This window comes from Salmo salar, chromosome 10, assembly GCF_965601325.2.
Source record: "Salmo salar chromosome 10, fSalSal1, whole genome shotgun sequence".
In the NCBI taxonomy this organism is placed as follows: domain Eukaryota; kingdom Metazoa; phylum Chordata; class Actinopteri; order Salmoniformes; family Salmonidae; genus Salmo; species Salmo salar.
This window is the reverse complement of record NC_138300.1, coordinates 2,250,311-2,270,000: the sequence shown is the minus strand read 5'-3', so window position 1 is coordinate 2,270,000 and position 19,690 is coordinate 2,250,311. Positions and strand designations below refer to the sequence as shown.

Sequence of the window (19,690 nt, the reverse complement as noted above, 5' to 3'; positions counted from 1 at the left end):
ATGTGGAGGCTATATACAGGGGGTACTGGTACAGAGTCAATGTGGAGACTATATACAGGGGGTACCGGTACAGAGTCAATGTGGAGGCTATATACAGGGGGTACCGGTACAGAGTCAATGTGGAGGGTATATACAGGGGTACTGGTACAGAGTCAGTGTGGAGGCTATATACAGGGGGTAGCGGTACAGTGTCAATGTGGAGGCTATATACAGGGGGTACCTGTAGAGAGTCAGTGTTGGGGCTATATACAGGGGGTACCGGTACAGAGTCAATGTGGAGGCTATATACAGGGTGTTACGGTACAGAGTCAATGTGGAGGCTATATATAGGGCGTACCGGTACAGAGTCAATGTGGAGGCTATATATAGGGGGTACCGGTACAGAGTCAATGTGGAGGCTATATACGGGGGGTACCGGTACAGAGTCAATGTGGAGGCTATATACAGGGGGTACTCGTACAGAGTATATGTGGAGACTATATACAGGGGTTACCGGTACAGAGTCAATGTGGAGGCTATATACAGTGGGTACCGGTACAGAGTCAATGTGGAGGCTATATACAGGGGGTACCGGTAGAGAGTCAGTGTGGAGGCTATATACAGGGGGTAGTGGTACAGAGTCAATGTGGAGGCTATATACAGGGGGTACCGGTACAGAGTCAGTGTTGGGGCTATATACAGGGGGTACCGGTACAGAGTCAATGTGGAGGCTATATACAGGGGGTACCGGTACAGAGTCAGTGTTGGGGCTATATACAGGGGGTACCGGTACAGAGTCAATGTGGAGGCTATATACAGGGTTGTTACGGTACAGAGTCAATGTGGAGGCTTTATACAGGGGGTACCGGTACAGAGTCAATGTGGAGGCTATGTACAGGGGGTACCGGTACCGAGTCAGTGTGGAGGCTATATACAGGGGGTACCGGTACAGAGTCAATGTGGAGGCTATATACAGGGGGTACCAGTACAGAGTCAATGTGGAGGCTATATACAGGGGTACCGGTACAGAGTCAATGTGGAGGCTATATACAGGGTGTACCAGTACAGAGTCAATGTGGAGGCTATATACAGGGGGTACCGGTACAGAGTCAATGTGGAGGCTATATACAGGGGTTACCGGTACAGAGTCAATGTGGAGGCTATATACGGGGGGTACCGGTACAGAGTCAATGTGGAGGCTATATACAGGGGGTACTGGTACAGAGTCAATGTGGAGACTATATACTGGGGGTACCGGTACAGAGTCAATGTGGAGGCTATATACAGGGGGTACCGGTACAGAGTCAATGTGGAGGCTATATACAGGGTTGGTACCGGTAGAGAGTCAGTGTGGAGGTTATATACAGGGGGTAGCGGTACAGACCACAACTTGCAGACTTGTTTACGCTGCTGTGCGTTTTGTTGCCGATCTTACTTTGCTACCTGACGGTTTTTTACTTTTTCATTACCGTATATTTTTACTTTTTCCCTCACTCAACTTTTTTCATTCAACTTTTTCACCCCGGAGGTTTTATCTGGACATGGTTCGTCAGGACTTCAAACAGCCGAAGCTAAGTAACATTAACATGATGCCTTCTAATTGCAGTCGTTGTACTTATAATATACAGGAGAACGATCGCCTTACGGCAAGGATAGCTGTGCTGCAAGCCCAGCTTAAGACGCAATCGTTAGGCAAGGGTAATTTCAGTGTAGGAAAGGATGAAACAGCGTCTGTGCCACCAGTAAGTACAGATAGTAACGATAGTATAAACCCCCTCGCACGGTCCCCGCATCCGGACAACTTTCTCATGGCTTCTGGAGGGAAACGCTGTAGGAATGCTCAACCGGTGTCGCTTATTTAGCCGACAGAAACTTTCAACCGGTTCAACCGGTTCTCCCCGAGTCGGAGTCGGAGGCCGAGAATTCTCTGGTCTCTACTCCTCCCGTTGTGGGGTCTGAGACGCCGACGGCTCCCACCATTAGCTTTGACAAATTGAAAACCCTAGTCATTGGCGACTCCATTACCCGCAGTATTAGACTTAAAACTAATCATCCAGCGATCATACACTGTTTACCAGGGGACAGGGCTACCGACGTTAAGGGTAATCTAAAGACGGTGCTGGCTAAAGCTAAAACTGGTGAGTGTAGAGAGTATAGAGATATTGTTATCCACGTCGGCACCAACGATGTTAGGATGAAACAGTCAGAGGTCACCAAGCGCAACATAGCTTCAGCGTGTAAATCAGCTAGAAAGATGTGTCGGCATCGATTAATTGTCTCTGGCCCCCTCCCAGTTAGGGGGAGTGATGAGCTCTACAGCAGAGTCTCACAACTCAATCGCTGGTTGAAAACTGTTTTCTGCCCCTCCCAAAAGATAGAATTTGTAGATAATTGGCCCTCTTTCTGGGACTCACCCACAAACAAGACCAAGCCTGGCCTGTTGAGGAGTGACGGACTCCATCCTAGCTGGAGGGGTGCTCTCATCTTATCTACGAACATAGACAGGGCTCTAACTCCTCTAGCTCCACAATGAAATAGGGTGCAGGCCAGGCAGCAGGCTGTTAGCCAGCCTGCCAGCTTATTGGAGTCTGCCACTAGCACAGTCAGCGTAGTCAGCTCAGCTTTCCCCATTGAGACCGTGTCTGTGCCTCGATCTAGGTTGGGCAAAATTAAAAATGGCGGTGTTCGCTTTAGCAATCTCACTAGTATAAAGACCTCCTCCATTCCTGCCATTATTGAAAGAGATTGTGATACCTCACATCTCAAAATTAGGTTACTTAATGTTAGATCCCTCACTTCCAAGGCAGTTATAGTCAATGAACTAATCACTGATAATAATCTTGATGTGATTGGCCTGACTGAAACATGGCTTAAGCCTGATGAATTTACTGTGTTAAATGAGGCCTCACCCCCTGGTTACACTAGTGACCATACCCCCCGTGCATCCGGCAAAGGCGGAGGTGTTGCTAACATTTACGATAGCAAATTTCAATTTACAAAAACAAAAACAATGACGTTTTCGTCTTTTGAGCTTCTAGTCATGAAATCTATGCAGCCTACTCACTCACTTTTTATAGCTACTGTTTACAGGCCTCCTGGGCCATATGCAGTGTTCCTCACTGAGTTCCCTGAATTCCTATCGGATCTTGTAGTCATAGCAGATAATATTCAAATTTTTGGTGACTTTAACATTCACATGGAAAAGTCCACAGACCCACTCCAAAAGGCTTTCGGAGCCATCATCGACTCAGTGGGTTTTGTCCAACATGTCTCTGGACCTACTCACTGCCACAGTCATACTCTGGACCTAGCTTTGTCCCATGGAATAAATGTTGTGGATCTTAATGTTTTTCCTCATAATCCTGGACTATCGGACCACCATTTTATTACGTTTGCAATTGCAACAAATAATCTGCTCAGACCCCAACCAAGGAGCATTAAAAGTCGTGCTATAAATTCTCAGACAACCCAAAGATTCCTTGATGCCCTTCCAGACTGCCTCTGCCTACCCAAGGACGTCAGAGGACAAAAATCAGTTAACCACCTAACCGAGGAACTCAATTTAACCTTGCGCAATACCCTAGATGCAGTTGCACCCCTAAAAACTAAAAACATCTGTCATAAGAAACTAGCTCCCTGGTATACAGAAAATACACGAGCTCTGAAGCAAGCTTCCAGAAAATTGGAACGGAAATGGCGCCACACCAAACTGGAAGTCTTCCGACTAGCTTGGAAAGACAGTACCGTGCAGTATCGAAGAGCCCACAACTGCTGCTCGATCATCCTATTTTTCCAACTTAATTGAGGAAAATAAGAACAATCCGAAATTTCTTTTTAATACTGTCGCAAAGCTAACTAAAAAGCAGCCTTCGCAAATGGAGGATGGCTTTCACTTCAGCAGTAATAAATTTATGAACTTCTTTGAGGAAAAGATCATGATCATTAGAAAGCAAATTACAGACTCCTCTTTAAATCTGGGTATTCCTCCAAAGCTCCATTGTCCTGAGTCTACACAACTCTGCCAGGATCTAGGATCAAGGGAGATACTAAAGTGTTTTAGTACTATATCTCTTGACACAATGATGAAAATAATCATGGCCTCCAAACCCTCAAGCTGCATACTGGACCCTATTCCAACTAAACTACTGAAAGAGCTGCTTCCTGTGCTTGGCCCTCCTATGTTGAACATAATAATCGGCTCTCTATCCACCGGATGTGTACCAAGCTCACTAAAAGTGGCAGTAATAAAGCCTCTCTTGAAAAAGCCGAATCTTGACCCAGAAATTATAAAAAACTATCGGCCTATATCAAATCTTCCATTCCTCTCAAAAATTTTAGAAAAAGCTGTTGCACAGCAACTCACTGCCTTCCTGAAGACAAACAATGTATACGAAACGCTTCAGTCTGGTTTTAGACCCCATCATAGCACTGAGACTGCACTTGTGAAGGTGGTAAATGACCTTTTAATGACGTCAGACCGAGGCTCTGCATCTGTCCTCGTGCTCCTAGATCTTAGTGCCGCTTTTGATACCATCGATCACCACATTCTTTTGGAGAGATTGGAAACCCAAATTAGTCTACATGGACAAGTTCTGGCCTGGTTTAGATCTTATCTGTCGGAAAGATATCAGTTTGTCTCTGTGAATGGTTTGTCCTCTGACAAATCAATTGTAAATTTCAGTGTTCCTCAAGGTTCCGTTTTAGGACCACTATTGTTTTCACTATATATTTTACCTCTTGGGGATGTCATTCGAAAACATAATGTTAAATTTCACTGCTATGCGGACGACACACAGCTGTACATTTCAATGAAACATGGTGAAGCCCCAAAATTGCCCTCGCTAGAAGCCTGTGTTTCAGACATAAAGAAGTGGATGGCTGCAAACTTTCTACTTTTAAACTCGGACAAAACAGAGATGCTTGATCTAGGTCCCAAGAAACAAAGAGATCTTCTGTTGAATCTGACAATTAATCTGGATGGTTGTACAGTCGTCTCAAATAAAACTGTGAAGGACCTCGGCGTTACTCTGGACCCTGATCTCTCTTTTGAAGAACATATCAAGACTGTTTCAAGGACAGCTTTTTTCCATCTACGTAACATTGCAAAAATCTGAAACTTTCTGTCCAAAAATGACGCAGAAAAATTAATCCATGCTTTTGTTACTTCTAGGCTGGACTACTGCAATGCTCTACTTTCCGGCTACCCGGATAAAGCACTAAATAAACTTCAGTTAGTGCTAAATACGGCTGCTAGAATCCTGACTAGAACCAAAAAATTTGATCATATTACTCCAGTGCTAGCCTCCCTACACTGGCTTCCTGTTAAGGCAAGGGCTGATTTCAAGGTTTTACTGCTAACCTACAAAGCATTACATGGGCTTGCTCCTACCTATCTTTCCGATTTGGTCCTGCCGTACATACCTACACGTACGCTACGTTCACAAGACGCAGGCCTCCTAATTGTCCCTAGAATTTCTAAGCAAACGGCTGGAGGTAGGGCTTTCTCCTATAGAGCTCCATTTTTATGGAATGGTCTGCCTACCAATGTGAGAGACGCAGACTCAGTCTCAACCTTTAAGTCTTTACTGAAGACGTATCTCTTCAGTAGGTCCTATGATTAACTATAGTCTGGCCCAGGAGTGTGAAGGTGAACGGAAAGGCTGGAGCAACGAACCGCCCTTGCTGTCTCTGCCTTGCCGGTTCCCCTCTTTCCACTGGGATTCTCTGCCTCTAACCCTTTTACAGGGGCTGAGTCACTGGCTTACTGGTGTTCTTCCATGCCGTCCATGGGAGGGGTGCGTCACTTGAGTGGGTTGAGTCACTGACGTGGTCTTCCTGTCTGGGTTGGCGCCCCCCCTTGGGTTGTGCCATGGCGGAGATCGTTGTGGGCTATACTCGGTCTTGTCTTAGGACGGTAAGTTGGTGGTTGGAGACATCCCTCTAGTGGTGTGGGGGCTGTGCTTTGGCAAAGTGGGTGGGGTTATATCCTGCCTGTTTGGCCCTGTCCGGGGGTATCATCGGATGGGGCCACAGTGTCTTCCGATCCCTCCTGTCTCAGCCTCCAGTATTTATGCTGCAGTAGTTTATGTGTCGGGGGGCTAGGGTCAGTCTGTTACATCTGGAGTATTTCTCTTGTCTTATCCGGTGTCCTGTGTGAATTTAAATATGCTCTCTCTAATTCTCTCTTTCTGTCTTTCTCTCGGAGGACCTGAGCCCTAGGACCATGCCTCAGGACTACCTGGTATGATGACTCCTTGCTGTCCCCAGTCCACCTGGCCGTGCTGCTGCTCCAGTTTCAACTGTTCTGCCTGCGGCTATGGAACCCTGACCTGTTCACCGGACGTGCTTGTTGCACCCTCGACAACTACTATGATTATTATTATTTCACCATGCCGGTCATTTATGAACATTTTAACATTTTAACATCTTGACCATGTTCTGTTATAATATCCACCCTGCACAGCCAGAAGAGGACTGGCCACCCCTCATAGCCTGGTTCCTCTCTAGGTTTCTTCCTAGGTTTTTGGCCTTTCTAGGGAGTTTTTCCTAGGGAGTTTTCCTAGCCACCGTGCTTCTTTCACATGCATTGCTTGCTGTTTGGGGGTTTTAGGCTGGGTTTCTGTACAGCACTTTGAGATATCAGCTGATGTACGAAGGGCTATATAAAAATAAATTTGATTGATTGATTTGATTGATTTGATACAGAGTCAATGTGGAGGCTATATACAGGGGTTACCGGTACAGAGTCAGTGTTGGGGCTATATACAGGGGGTACCGGTACAGAGTCAATGTGGAGGCTATATACAGGGTGTTACGGTACAGAGTCAATGTGGAGGCTTTATACAGGGGGTACCGGTACAGAGTCAATGTGGAGGCTATGTACAGGGGGTACCGGTACCGAGTCAGTGTGGAGGCTATATACAGGGGGTACCGGTACAGAGTCAATGTGGAGGCTATATACAAGGGGTACCGGTACAGAGTCAATGTGGAGGCTATATACAAGGGGGGGTACCAGTACAGAGTCAATGTGGAGGCTATATACAGGGGGTACCGGTACAGAGTCAATGTGGAGGCTATATACAGGGGTTACCAGTACAGAGTCAATGTGGAGGCTATATACAGGGGGTACCGGTACAGAGTCAATGTGGAGGCTATATACAGGGGGTATCGGTACAGAGTCAATGTGGAGGATATATTCAGGGGATACCGGTACAGAGTCAATGTGGAGGCTATATACAGGAGGGGTACCGGTACCGAGTCAATATACAGGGGGTACCGGTACAGAGTCAATGTGGAGGCTATATACAGGGGGTATCGGTACAGAGTCAATGTGGAGGATATATACAGGGGGTACCGGTACAGAGTCAATGTGGAGGCTATATACAGGGGCTGCCGGTACAGAGTCAATGTGGAGGCTATATACAGGGAACCGGTACAGAGTCAATGTAGAGGCTATATACAGGGGGTACCGGTACAGAGTCAATGTGGAGACTATATACAGGGGCTACTGTTACAGAGTCAATGTGGAGGCTATATACAGGGGGTACCGGTACAGAGTCAATGTGGAGGCTATATACAGGGGGTACCGGTACAGAATCAATGTGGAGGCTATATACAGGGGGTACCGGTACAGAGTCAATGTGGAGGCTATATACAGGGGGTACCGGTACAGAGTCAATATGGAGGCTATACACAGGGGTACCAGTACAGAGTCAATGTGGAGGCTATTGTAACGGCGGTCGTCAGGAATGGACCAAGGCGCAGCGGATTGAGTGCTCATAATTCACTTTTTAATGAAAACACTTATACCAAACAAAACAAAACGATGGACGACGAATACAGACTTAAAGGCAAACAACAGCAATTCAAGAAACAACCTCCCACAAATTACAAACACCAACACACCCTAATATATAGGACTCTCAATCAAAGGCAACTAGACAACACCTGCCTTCAATTGAGAGTCCACACCCCAATTATCTAAACATAGAAACAGACCAACTAGAAAGAACATAGACTAACAGAGCAGTGACCAAAAACCCCGGAATACATAAATCAACTACCATCTACATAATACACACACCCCGAACCAAATAAACCAAATACCCTCTGCCACGTCCTGACCAGCCTACACTAACAAAATAACCCTCATACTGGTCAGAACGTGACAGCTACATACAGGGGGTACCAGTACAGAGTCAATGTGGAGGCTATATACAGGGGGTACCGGTACAGAGTCAATGTGGAGACTATATACAGGGGGTACCGGTACAGAGTCAGTGTTGGGGCTTTATACAGGGGGTACCGGTACAGAGTCAATGTGGAGACTATATACAGGGGGTACCGGTACAGAGTATATGTGGAGGCTATATACAGGGGGTACCGGTACAGAGTCAATGTGGAGGCTATATACAGAGGGTACCGGTACAGAGTCAGTGTTGGGGCTATATACAGGGGGTACCGGTACAGAGTCAATGTGGAGGCTATATACAGGGGGCACCGGTACAGAGTCAATGTGGAGACTATATACAGGGGGTACTGGTACAGAGTCAGTGTTGGGGCTTTATACAGAGGGTACCGGTACAGAGTCAGTGTTGGGGCTATATACAAGGGGTACCGGTACAGAGTCAATGTGGAGGCTATATACAGGGGGCACCGGTACAGAGTCAATGTGGAGACTATATACAGGGGGTACTGGTACAGAGTCAGTGTTGGGGCTTTATACAGAGGGTACCGGTACAGAGTCAATGTGGAGGCTATATACAGGGCCTACCGGTACAGAGTATATGTGGAGGCTATAGACAGGGGGTACCGGTACAGAGTCAATGTGGAGGCTATATACAGGGGGTACCGGTACAGAGTCAATGTGGAGGCTATATACAGAGGGTACCGGTACAGAGTCAGTGTTGCGGCTATATACAGGGGGTACCGGTACAGAGTCAATGTGGAGGCTATATACAGGGGGTACCGGTACAGAGTCAATGTGGAGGCTATATACAGGGGGTACCGGTACAGAGTCAATGTGGAGGCTATATACAGGGGTTACCGGTACAGAGTCAATGTGGAGGCTATATACAGGGGGTACCGGTACAGAGTCAATGTGGAGGGGTACAAGTTAGTTGAGGTAATCTGCACGTGTAGGTGGGGGCGACGTGACTATGCATAGGTAAGAAACAAACAGCGAGTAGCAGCAGTGTTAAAAGAACATTACACTCACAAAAGTTTTTAATAGAATATCGACATTTCAAATGTAATATATTATTGATTATGTACAGCGTTGTAACAATGTGCAAGTAGTACGAAGTACGAAAGGGAAAACAAAATAGGTTGTAAATATAGGCTGTAATCACAATATTGTTTGTGCTATCTAAATTTAAATTTTTTTCTCTCTTTCTTTCCCCCCCACCCCCCCTTCTTGTTCCTGTAGATTATGTGAGGTCCTCAACCTTGACCCCAGACACGTCCTGATTGCCGAGGTGATCTTCACCAACATCGGAGGAGCGGCAACAGCGGTCGGGGACCCACCCAACGTTATCATCGTCTCCAACCAGGACCTACGGAAAAGTGTAGGACACTGTTATCAAGTCTTAGACTTGCGTCCCAAATGGCACCCTATTCCCTATATAGAGCACTACTGTTGACCAGGGCCTGCACCCTATTCCCTATATAGTGCACTATTGTTGACCAGGACCTACACCCTATTCCCTATATAGAGCACTATTGTTGACCAGGGCCTCCCCCCCGGCACCGCCGGGCCTACCCCTTCCCTATATAGGCACGGCCAGGGCCTGCACCCTAGTCCCTGGCACCGGACCGGCCCCCCCCCGGCCTACGGACCGGGCCTGCCCCGTCCCATTGGCCGGGCCTGCACCCTATCCCAGGCACGGCCAGGGCCTGCACCCTTCCCGGCCTCTGACCAGGGCCACCCTTTTCCCTTTGGCCTTGGCACCCAGGGTCTGTAGATATGCTGATTCTGATATAGGGAATATTCGGGACACAGACTTACTGTGAACTTAACTCCATGTTTAAGTCAGTGTGTGGACTCACTGGGTCGGGCCTTGAACTTGCAGACTGGTTGTGAACTATCAGACAGGCAACTGGTGAAGGGGACTAACAGTCGTTGGTTCTGAGACCTTGACTATACACAAAGATGAGCTTCATAACATATAGAAGATGGACATTACCGAACAATTTAGAAACTTGAATCGCAAGTCTCAATTGCTCTTCTCTGCTTTGGGTAACTGGTGTGATGGACACGTACAATGTTGTAACGACTGTCGTCGCAATGAGACCAAGGTGCGGCAGAGGATGTGTATTGATATTCAAGATTTTAATAAACCTAAAATAGAACGCTATACAAATAAACAACAAAAAAACGACAGCGGACAGTCCTGTCAGGTACAACTGAAAGGAATCACCCACAAAACCCCCAAAAGGAAACACAGGCTGCCTATGTATGACTCCCAATCAGCAACAACAAACTACAGCTGTTCCTGATTGAGAGCCATACACGGCCGAAACCAAAGAAACAAACCAACATAGAAAAATAAACATAGAACTCCCACCCATGTAACACCCTGGCCTAACCAAAATAGAGAACTTAAAAACCCCTCTCTATGGCCAGAGCGTTACAGTTGTTGTAGAAAGATGGATGTCACAGCCTCCTCTATGACCAGCACCTATAATTCATTATAAAGGGTCCTATATTCCCAAGGCTCTTACCTCAGACAAGTAAATATGTATCTGTAAACCAACTTTATTGTCTTCGGTACAACCGATCTGTTGTTAAGACGTTGTTAAGAGATGTCTTGAGAGCTACGACCACCTAAATCATTTTCGGTTCCTGGATTCCTTTCACTGCGTTTTTATTTAACCTCTATGGGCTAGGTGGGATGTTTGCGTCCCACCTACTCAACAGCCAGTTGAATCCTGTGGCGCGTTATTCAAATACCTTAGATTTGCTATTACTTCAATTTTTCAAAAATATGACTATTTTACACCATTTTAAAGATAAGACTCTCGTTAATCTAACCACACTGTCCGATTTCAAAAAGGCTTTACAACGAAAGCAAAACATTAGATTATGTCAGCAGAGTACCCAGCCAGAAATAATCAGACACCCATTTTTCAAGCTAGCATATAATGTCACATAAACCCAAACCACAGCTAAATGTAGCACTAACCTTTGTTGATCTTCATCAGATGACAACCCTAGGACATTATGTTATACAATACATGCATGTTTTGTTCAATCAAGTTCATATTTATATCAAAAACCAGCTTTTTACATTAGCATGTGACTAGCATGTGACTAGCATTCCCACCGAACACTGCCGGTGAATTTACTAAATTACTCACGATAAACGTTCACAAAAAGCATAACAATTATATTAAGAATTATAGATACAGAACTCCTCTATGCACTCGATATGTCCGATTTTAAAATAGCTTTTCGGTGAAAGCACATTTTGCAATATTCTCAGTAGATAGCCCGGCATCACAGGGCTAGCTATTTAGACACCCAGCAAGTTTAGCACTCATCAAAGTCAGATTTACTATAAGAAAAATGTTATTACCTTTGTTGTCTTCGTCAGAATGCACTCCCAGGACTTCTACTTCAATAACAAATGTTGGTTTGGTCCAAAATAATCCATCGTTATATCCAAACAGCGGCGTTTTGTTCGTGCGTTCTAGACACGATCCTAAAGGGTAAATAAGGGTGGCGAGCATGGCGCAATTCGTGACAAATAAATTCTAAATATTCCATTACCGTACTTCGAAGCATGTCAACCGCTGTTTAAAATCAATTTTTATGCCATTTTTCTCATAAAAAAGCGATAATATTCCGACCGGGAATCTCCGTTTAGGTAAACAGACAAAGGAAAAGAAAACATTCGGTCGAAGCGGGCACGCGCCTAAGCCCATAGTACTCTGAGTGGCCACTTGCCAAAAGCGATAAAGTGTTTCAGCCGGAGCCTGCCTCGATATCGTTCAGCTTTTTCCCGGGCTCTGAGAGCCTATGGAAGACGTAGGAAGTGTCACGTTATTGCACAGATCCTGAGTCTTCAATAAAAAGAGCCAAGATGAAACCCTACTTCTCAGACAGGCCACTTCCTGCTTGAAATCTTCTCAGGTTTTGGCCTGCCGTATGAGTTCTGTTATACTCACAGACACCATTCAAACAGTTTTAGAATCTTTAGGGTGTTTTCTATCCAAAGCCAATAATTATATGCATATATATATAGTTACTGGGCAGGAGTAGTAACCAGATTAAATCGGGTACGTTTTTTATCCAGCCGTGTCAATACTGCCCCCTAGCCCTAACAGGTTAAACTTTTATTTTAACCTTTTATTTAACGAGGGCAAGTCAGTTAAAAGAACAAATTCTTATTTACAATGACGGCCTAGGAACAGTGGGGTTAACTGCCTTATTCAGGGACAGAACGACAGATTTTTACCTTGCCAGTTACGGGATGCAACCTTTGACTGGTACTATTGATATGTGAAGCCAGGTAACAAGGAAGTGGTTTAGATATGTGAAGCCAGGTAACATGCAGTAGTATAGATATGTTAAGCCAGGTAACAAGGCAGTGGTATAGATATGTGAAGCCAGGTAACAAGGCAGTGGTAGAGATATGTGAAGCCAGGTAACAAGGCAGTGGTATAGATATGTGAAGCCAGGTAACAAGGCAGTAGTAGAGATATGTGAAGCCAGGTATCAAGGCAGTGGTAGAGATATGTGAAACCAGGTAACAAGGCAGTGGTAGAGATATGTGAAGCCAGGTAACAAGGCAGTGGTAGAGATATGTGAAGCCAGGTATCAAGGCAGTGGTAGAGATATGTGAAGCCAGGTAACAAGGCAGTGCTATAGAAATGTACAACCAGGTAACAAAGCAGTGGTAGAGATATGTGAAGCCAGGGAGCAAGGCAGTGGTAGAGATATGTGAAGCCAGGCAACAAGGCAGTGGTATAGATATGTGAAGCCAGGGAACAAGGCAGTGGTATAGATATGCGAAGCCAGGTAACAAGGCAGTGGTAGAGATATGCGAAGCCAGGTAACAAGGCAGTGGTATAGATATGCGAAGCCAGGTAACAAGGCAGTGGTATAGATATGCGAAGCCAGGGAACAAGGCAGTGGTATAGATATGCGAAGCCAGGGAACAAGGCAGTGGTATAGATATGTGAAGCCAGGTAACAAGGCAGTGGTAGAGATATGTGAAGCCAGGTAACAAGGCAGTGGTAGAGATATGCGAAGACAGGTAACAAGGCAGTGGTATAGATATGCGAAGCCAGGTAACAAGGCAGTGGTATAGATATGCGAAGCCAGGGAACAAGGCAGTGGTATAGATATGCGAAGCCAGGGAACAAGGCAGTGGTATAGATATGCGAAGCCAGGTAACAAGGCAGTGGTAGAGATATGTGAAACCAGGTAACAAGGCAGTGGTATAGATATGTGAAGCCAGGTAACAAGTCAGTGGTAGAGATATGTGAAGCCAGGTAAGAAGGCAGTGGTAGAGATATGTGAACCCAGGTAACAAGGCAGTGGTATAGATATGTGAAGCCAGGTAACTAGGCAGTGGTATAGATATGTGAAGCCAGGTAACAAGGCAGTGGTATAGAAATGTGAAGCCAGGTAACATGCAGTAGTATAGATATGTGAAGCCAGGTAACAAGGCAGTGGTAGAGATATGTGAAGCCAGGTAACAAGGCAGTGGTATAGATATGTGAAGCCAGGTAACAAGGCAGTAGTAGAGATATGTGAAGCCAGGTATCAAAGCAGTGGTAGAGATATGTGAAGCCAGGGAGCAAGGCAGTGGTAGAGATATGTGAAGCCAGGGAACAAGGCAGTGGTATCGATATGTGAAGCCAGGTAACAAGGCAGTGGTATAGATATGTGAAGCCAAGTAACATGCAGTAGTATAGATATGTGAAGCCAGGTAACAAGGCAGTGGTAGAGATATGTGAAGCCAGGTAACAAGGCAGTGTTAGAGATATGTGAAGCCAGGTAACAAGGCAGTGGTAGAGATATGTGAAGCCAGGTAACAAGGCAGTGGTAGAGATATGTGAAGCCAGGTATCAAGGCAGTGGTAGAGATATGTGAAGCCAGGTAACAAGGCAGTGGTAGAGATATGTGAAGCCAGGTAACAAGGCAGTGGTAGAGATATGTGAAGCCAGGTAACAAGGCAGTGGTAGAGATATGTGAAACCAGGTAACAAGGCAGTGGTATAGATATGTGAAGCCAGGTAACAAGTCAGTGGTAGAGATATGTGAAGCCAGGTAAGAAGGCAGTGGTAGAGATATGTGAACCCAGGTAACAAGGCAGTGGTATAGATATGTGAAGCCAGGTAACTAGGCAGTGGTATAGATATGTGAAGCCTGGTAACAAGGCAGTGGTATAGATATGTGAAGCCAGGTAACAAGGCAGTGGTAGAGATATGTGAAGCCAGGTAACAAGGCAGTGGTAGAGATATGTGAAGCCAGGTAACAAGGCAGTGGTAGAGATATGTGAAGCCAGGTATCAAGGCAGTGGTAGAGATATGTGAAGCCAGGTAACAAGGCAGTGGTATAGATATGTGAAGCCAGGTAACAAGGCAGTAGTAGAGATATGTGAAGCCAGGTATCAAGGCAGTGGTATAGATATGTGAAGCCAGGGAGCAAGGCAGTGGTAGAGATATGTGAAGCCAGGGAACAAGGCAGTGGTATCGATATGTGAAGACAGGTAACAAGGCAGTGGTATAGATATGTGAAGCCAGGTAACATGCAGTAGTATAGATATGTGAAGCCAGGTAACAAGGCAGTGTTAGAGATATGTGATGCCAGGTAACAAGGCAGTGGTAGAGATATGTGAAGCCAGGTAACAAGGCAGTAGTAGAGATATGTGAAGCCAGGTATCAAGGCAGTGGTATAGATATGTGAAGCCAGGTAACAAGGCAGTGGTATAGATATGTGAAGCCTGGTAACAAGGCAGTGGTATAGATATGTGAAGCCAGGTAACAAGGCAGTGGTAGAGATATGTGAAGCCAGGTAACAAGGCAGTGGTAGAGATATGTGAAGCCAGGTAACAAGGCAATGGTAGAGATATGCGAAGCCAGGTAACAAGGCAGTGGTATAGATATGCGAAGCCAGGGAACAAGGCAGTGGTATAGATATGCGAAGCCAGGGAACAAGGCAGTGGTAGTGATATGTGAAGCCAGGTAACAAGGCAGTGGTAGAGATATGTGAAACCAGGTAACAAGGCAGTGGTATAGATATGTGAAGCCAGGTAACAAGGCAGTGGTAGAGATATGTGAAGCCAGGTACGAAGGCAGTGCTATAGATATGTACAACCAGGTAACAAAGCAGTGGTAGAGATATGTGAAGCCAGGGAGCAAGGCAGTGGTAGAGATATGTGAAGCCAGGGAACAAGGCAGTGGTATCGATATGTGAAGCCAGGTATCAAGGCAGTGGTAGAGATATGTGAAGCCAGGTAACATGCAGTAGTATAGATATGTGAAGCCAGGTAACAAGGCAGTGGTAGAGATATGTGAAGCCAGGTAACAAGGCAGTGTTAGAGATATGTGAAGCCAGGTAACAAGGCAGTGGTATAGATATGTGAAGCCAGGTATCAAGGCAGTGGTATAGATATGTGAAGCCAGGTAACAAGGCAGTGGTATAGATATGTGAAGCCCGGTAACAAGGCAGTGGTATAGATATGTGAAGCCAGGTAACAAGGCAGTGGTAGAGATATGTGAAGCCAGGTAACAAGGCAGTGGTAGAGATATGTGAAGCCAGGTATCAAGGCAGTGGTAGAGATATGTGAAGCCAGGTAACAAGGCAGTGGTATAGATATGTGAAGCCAGGTAACAAGGCAGTAGTAGAGATATGTGAAGCCAGGTATCAAGGCAGTGGTATAGATATGTGAAGCCAGGGAGCAAGGCAGTGGTAGAGATATGTGAAGCCAAGGAACAAGGCAGTGGTATCGATATGTGAAGACAGGCAACAAGGCAGTGGTATAGATATGTGAAGCCAGGTAACATGCAGTAGTATAGATATGTGAAGCCAGGTAACAAGGCAGTGTTAGAGATATGTGATGCCAGGTAACAAGGCAGTGGTAGAGATATGTGAAGCCAGGTAACAAGGCAGTAGTAGAGATATGTGAAGCCAGGTATCAAGTCAGTGGTATAGATATGTGAAGCCAGGTAACAAGGCAGTGGTATAGTTATGTGAAGCCTGGTAACAAGGCAGTGGTATAGATATGTGAAGCCAGGTAACAAGGCAGTGGTAGAGATATGTGAAGCCAGGTAACAAGGCAGTGGTATAGATATGTGAAGCCAGGTAACAAGGCAGTAGTAGAGATATGTGAAGCCAGGTAACAAGGCAGTGGTATAGATATGTGAAGCCTGGTAACAAGGCAGTGGTATAGATATGTGAAGCCAGGTAACAAGGCAGTGGTAGAGATATGTGAAGCCAGGTAACAAGGCAGTGGTAGAGATATGTGAAGCCAGGTATCAAGGCAGTGGTAGAGATATGTGAAGCCAGGTAACAAGGCAGTGGTAGAGATATGTGAAGCCAGGTAACAAGGCAGTGGTAGAGATATGTGAAGCCAGGTAACAAGGCAGTGGTAGAGATATGTGAAGCCAGGTAACAAGGCAGTGGTATAGATATGTGAAGCCAGGTAACAAGGCAGTGGTAGAGATATGTGAAGCCAGGTAACAAGGCAGTGGTATAGATATGTGAAGCCAGGTGACAAGGCAGTGGTATATATATGTGAAGCCAGGTAACAAGGCAGTGGTATAGATATGTGAAGCCAGGTAACAAGGCAGTGGTAGAGATATGCGAAGCCAGGTAACAAGGCAGTGGTAGAGATATGCGAAGCCAGGTAACAAGGCAGTGGTATAGATATGCGAAGCCAGGTAACAAGGCAGTGGTATAGATATGCTAAGCCAGGGAACAAGGCAGTGGTATAGATATGCGAAGCCAGGTAACAAGGCAGTGGTAGAGATATGTGAAACCAGGTAACAAGGCAGTGGTATAGATATGTGAAGCCAGGTAACAAGTCAGTGGTAGAGATATGTGAAGCCAGGTAAGAAGGCAGTGCTATAGATATGTACAACCAGGTAACAAAGCAGTGGTAGAGATATGTGAAGCCAGGGAACAAGGCAGTGGTATAGATATGTGAAGCCAGGGAAAAAAGGCAGTGGTATAGATATGTGAAGCCAGGTAACAAGGCAGTGGTATTGATTTGTGAAGCCAGGAAACAAGGCAGTGGTATAGATATGTGAAGCCAGGTATCAAGGCAGTGGTATAGATATGTGAAGCCAGGTAACAAGGCAGTGGTATAGATATGTGAAGCCTGGTAACAAGGCAGTGGTATAGATATGTGAAGCCAGGTAAGAAGGCAGTGGTAGAGATATGTGAACCCAGGTAACAAGGCAGTGGTATAGATATGTGAAGCCAGGTAACTAGGCAGTGGTATAGATATGTGAAGCCAGGTATCAAGGCAGTGGTATAGATATGTGAAGCCAGGTAACAAGGCAGTGGTATAGATATGTGAAGCCTGGTAACAAGGCAGTGGTATAGATATGTGAAGCCGGGTAACAAGGCAGTGGTAGAGATATGTGAAGCCAGGTAACAAGGCATGGTAGAGATATGTGAAGCCAGGTATCAAGGCAGTGGTAGAGATATGTGAAGCCAGGTAGGAAGGCAGTGGTATAGATATGTGAAGCCTGGTAACAAGGCAGTGGTAGACATATGTGAAGCCAGGTAACAAGGCAGTGGTAGAGATATTTGAAGCCAGGTAACAAGGCAGTGGTATAGATATGTGAAGCCAGGTAACAAGGCAGTGGTAGAGATATGTGAAGCCAGGTATCAAGGCAGTGTTAGAGATATGTGAAGCCAGGTAACAAGGCAGTGGTAGAGATATGTGGAGCCAGGTAACAAGGCAGTGGTAGAGATATGTGAAGCCAGGTAACATGCAGTAGTATAGATATGTGAAGCCCGGTAACAAGGCAGTGGTAGAGATATGTGAAGCCAGGTAACAAGGCAGTGGTATAGATATGTGAAGCCAGGTAACAAGGCAGTAGTAGAGATATGTGAAGCCAGGTATCAAAGCAGTGGTAGAGATATGTGAAGCCAGGGAGCAAGGCAGTGGTAGAGATATGTGAAGCCAGGTGACAAGGCAGTGGTATATATATGTGAAGCCAGGTAACAAGGCAGTGGTATATATATGTGAAGCCAGGTAACAAGGCAGTGGTATAGATATGTGAAGCCAGGTAGGAAGGCAGTGGTATAGATATGTGAAGCCTGGTAACAAGGCAGTGGTAGACATATGTGAAGCCAGGTAACAAGGCAGTGGTAGAGATATGTGAAGCCAGGTAACAAGGCAGTGGTATAGATATGTGAAGCCAGGTGACAAGGCAGTGGTATATATATGTGAAGCCAGGTTACAAGGCAGTGGTATAGATATGTGAAGCCAGGTAACAAGGCAGTGGTAGAGATATGCGAAGCCAGGTAACAAGGCAGTGGTAGAGATATGCGAAGCCAGGTAACAAGGCAGTGGTATAGATATGCGAAGCCAGGTAACAAGGCAGTGGTATAGATATGCGAAGCCAGTGATCAAAGCAGTGGTATAGATATGCGAAGCCAGGGAACAAGGCAGTGGTATAGATATGCGAAGCCAGGTAACAAGGCAGTGGTAGAGATATGTGAAGCCAGGTAACAAGGCAGTAGTAGAGATATGTGAAGCCAGGTATCAAGTCAGTGGTATAGATATGTGAAGCCAGGTAACAAGGCAGTGGTATAGATATGTGAAGCCTGGTAACAAGGCAGTGGTATAGATATGTGAAGCCAGGTAACAAGGCAGTGGTAGAGATATGTGAAGCCAGGTAACAAGGCAGTGGTATAGATATGTGAAGCCAGGTAACAAGGCAGTAGTAGAGATATGTGAAGCCAGGTAACAAGGCAGTGGTATAGATATGTGAAGCCTGGTAACAAGGCAGTGGTATAGATATGTGAAGCCAGGTAACAAGGCAGTGGTAGAGATATGTGAAGCCAGGTAACAAGGCAGTGGTAGAGATATGTGAAGCCAGGTATCAAGGCAGTGGTAGAGATATGTGAAGCCAGGTAACAAGGCAGTGGTAGAGATATGTGAAGCCAGGTAACAAGGCAGTGGTAGAGATATGTGAAGCCAGGTAACAAGGCAGTGGTAGAGATATGTGAAGCCAGGTAACAAGGCAGTGGTATAGATATGTGAAGCCAGGTAACAAGGCAGTGGTAGAGATATGTGAAGCCAGGTAACAAGGCAGTGGTATAGATATGTGAAGCCAGGTGACAAGGCAGTGGTATATATATGTGAAGCCAGGTAACAAGGCAGTGGTATAGATATGTGAAGCCAGGTAACAAGGCAGTGGTAGAGATATGCGAAGCCAGGTAACAAGGCAGTGGTAGAGATATGCGAAGCCAGGTAACAAGGCAGTGGTATAGATATGCGAAGCCAGGTAACAAGGCAGTGGTATAGATATGCTAAGCCAGGGAACAAGGCAGTGGTATAGATATGCGAAGCCAGGTAACAAGGCAGTGGTAGAGATATGTGAAACCAGGTAACAAGGCAGTGGTATAGATATGTGAAGCCAGGTAACAAGTCAGTGGTAGAGATATGTGAAGCCAGGTAAGAAGGCAGTGCTATAGATATGTACAACCAGGTAACAAAGCAGTGGTAGAGATATGTGAAGCC

General features: G+C 45.7%; 1 protein-coding gene across 1 annotated transcript in view; it reads left to right on the top strand.

Annotated features, from left to right (window-relative positions):
* Positions 1-19,690, top strand: part of oca2 (oculocutaneous albinism II) — a 306,618-nt gene that overhangs the window by 105,356 nt on the left and 181,572 nt on the right. The window contains exon 14 of the mRNA XM_045687206.2: positions 9,407-9,545. Coding sequence (XP_045543162.1) covers positions 9,407-9,545 — 139 coding nt within the window. The remainder of the gene's footprint in view (positions 1-9,406; positions 9,546-19,690) is intronic.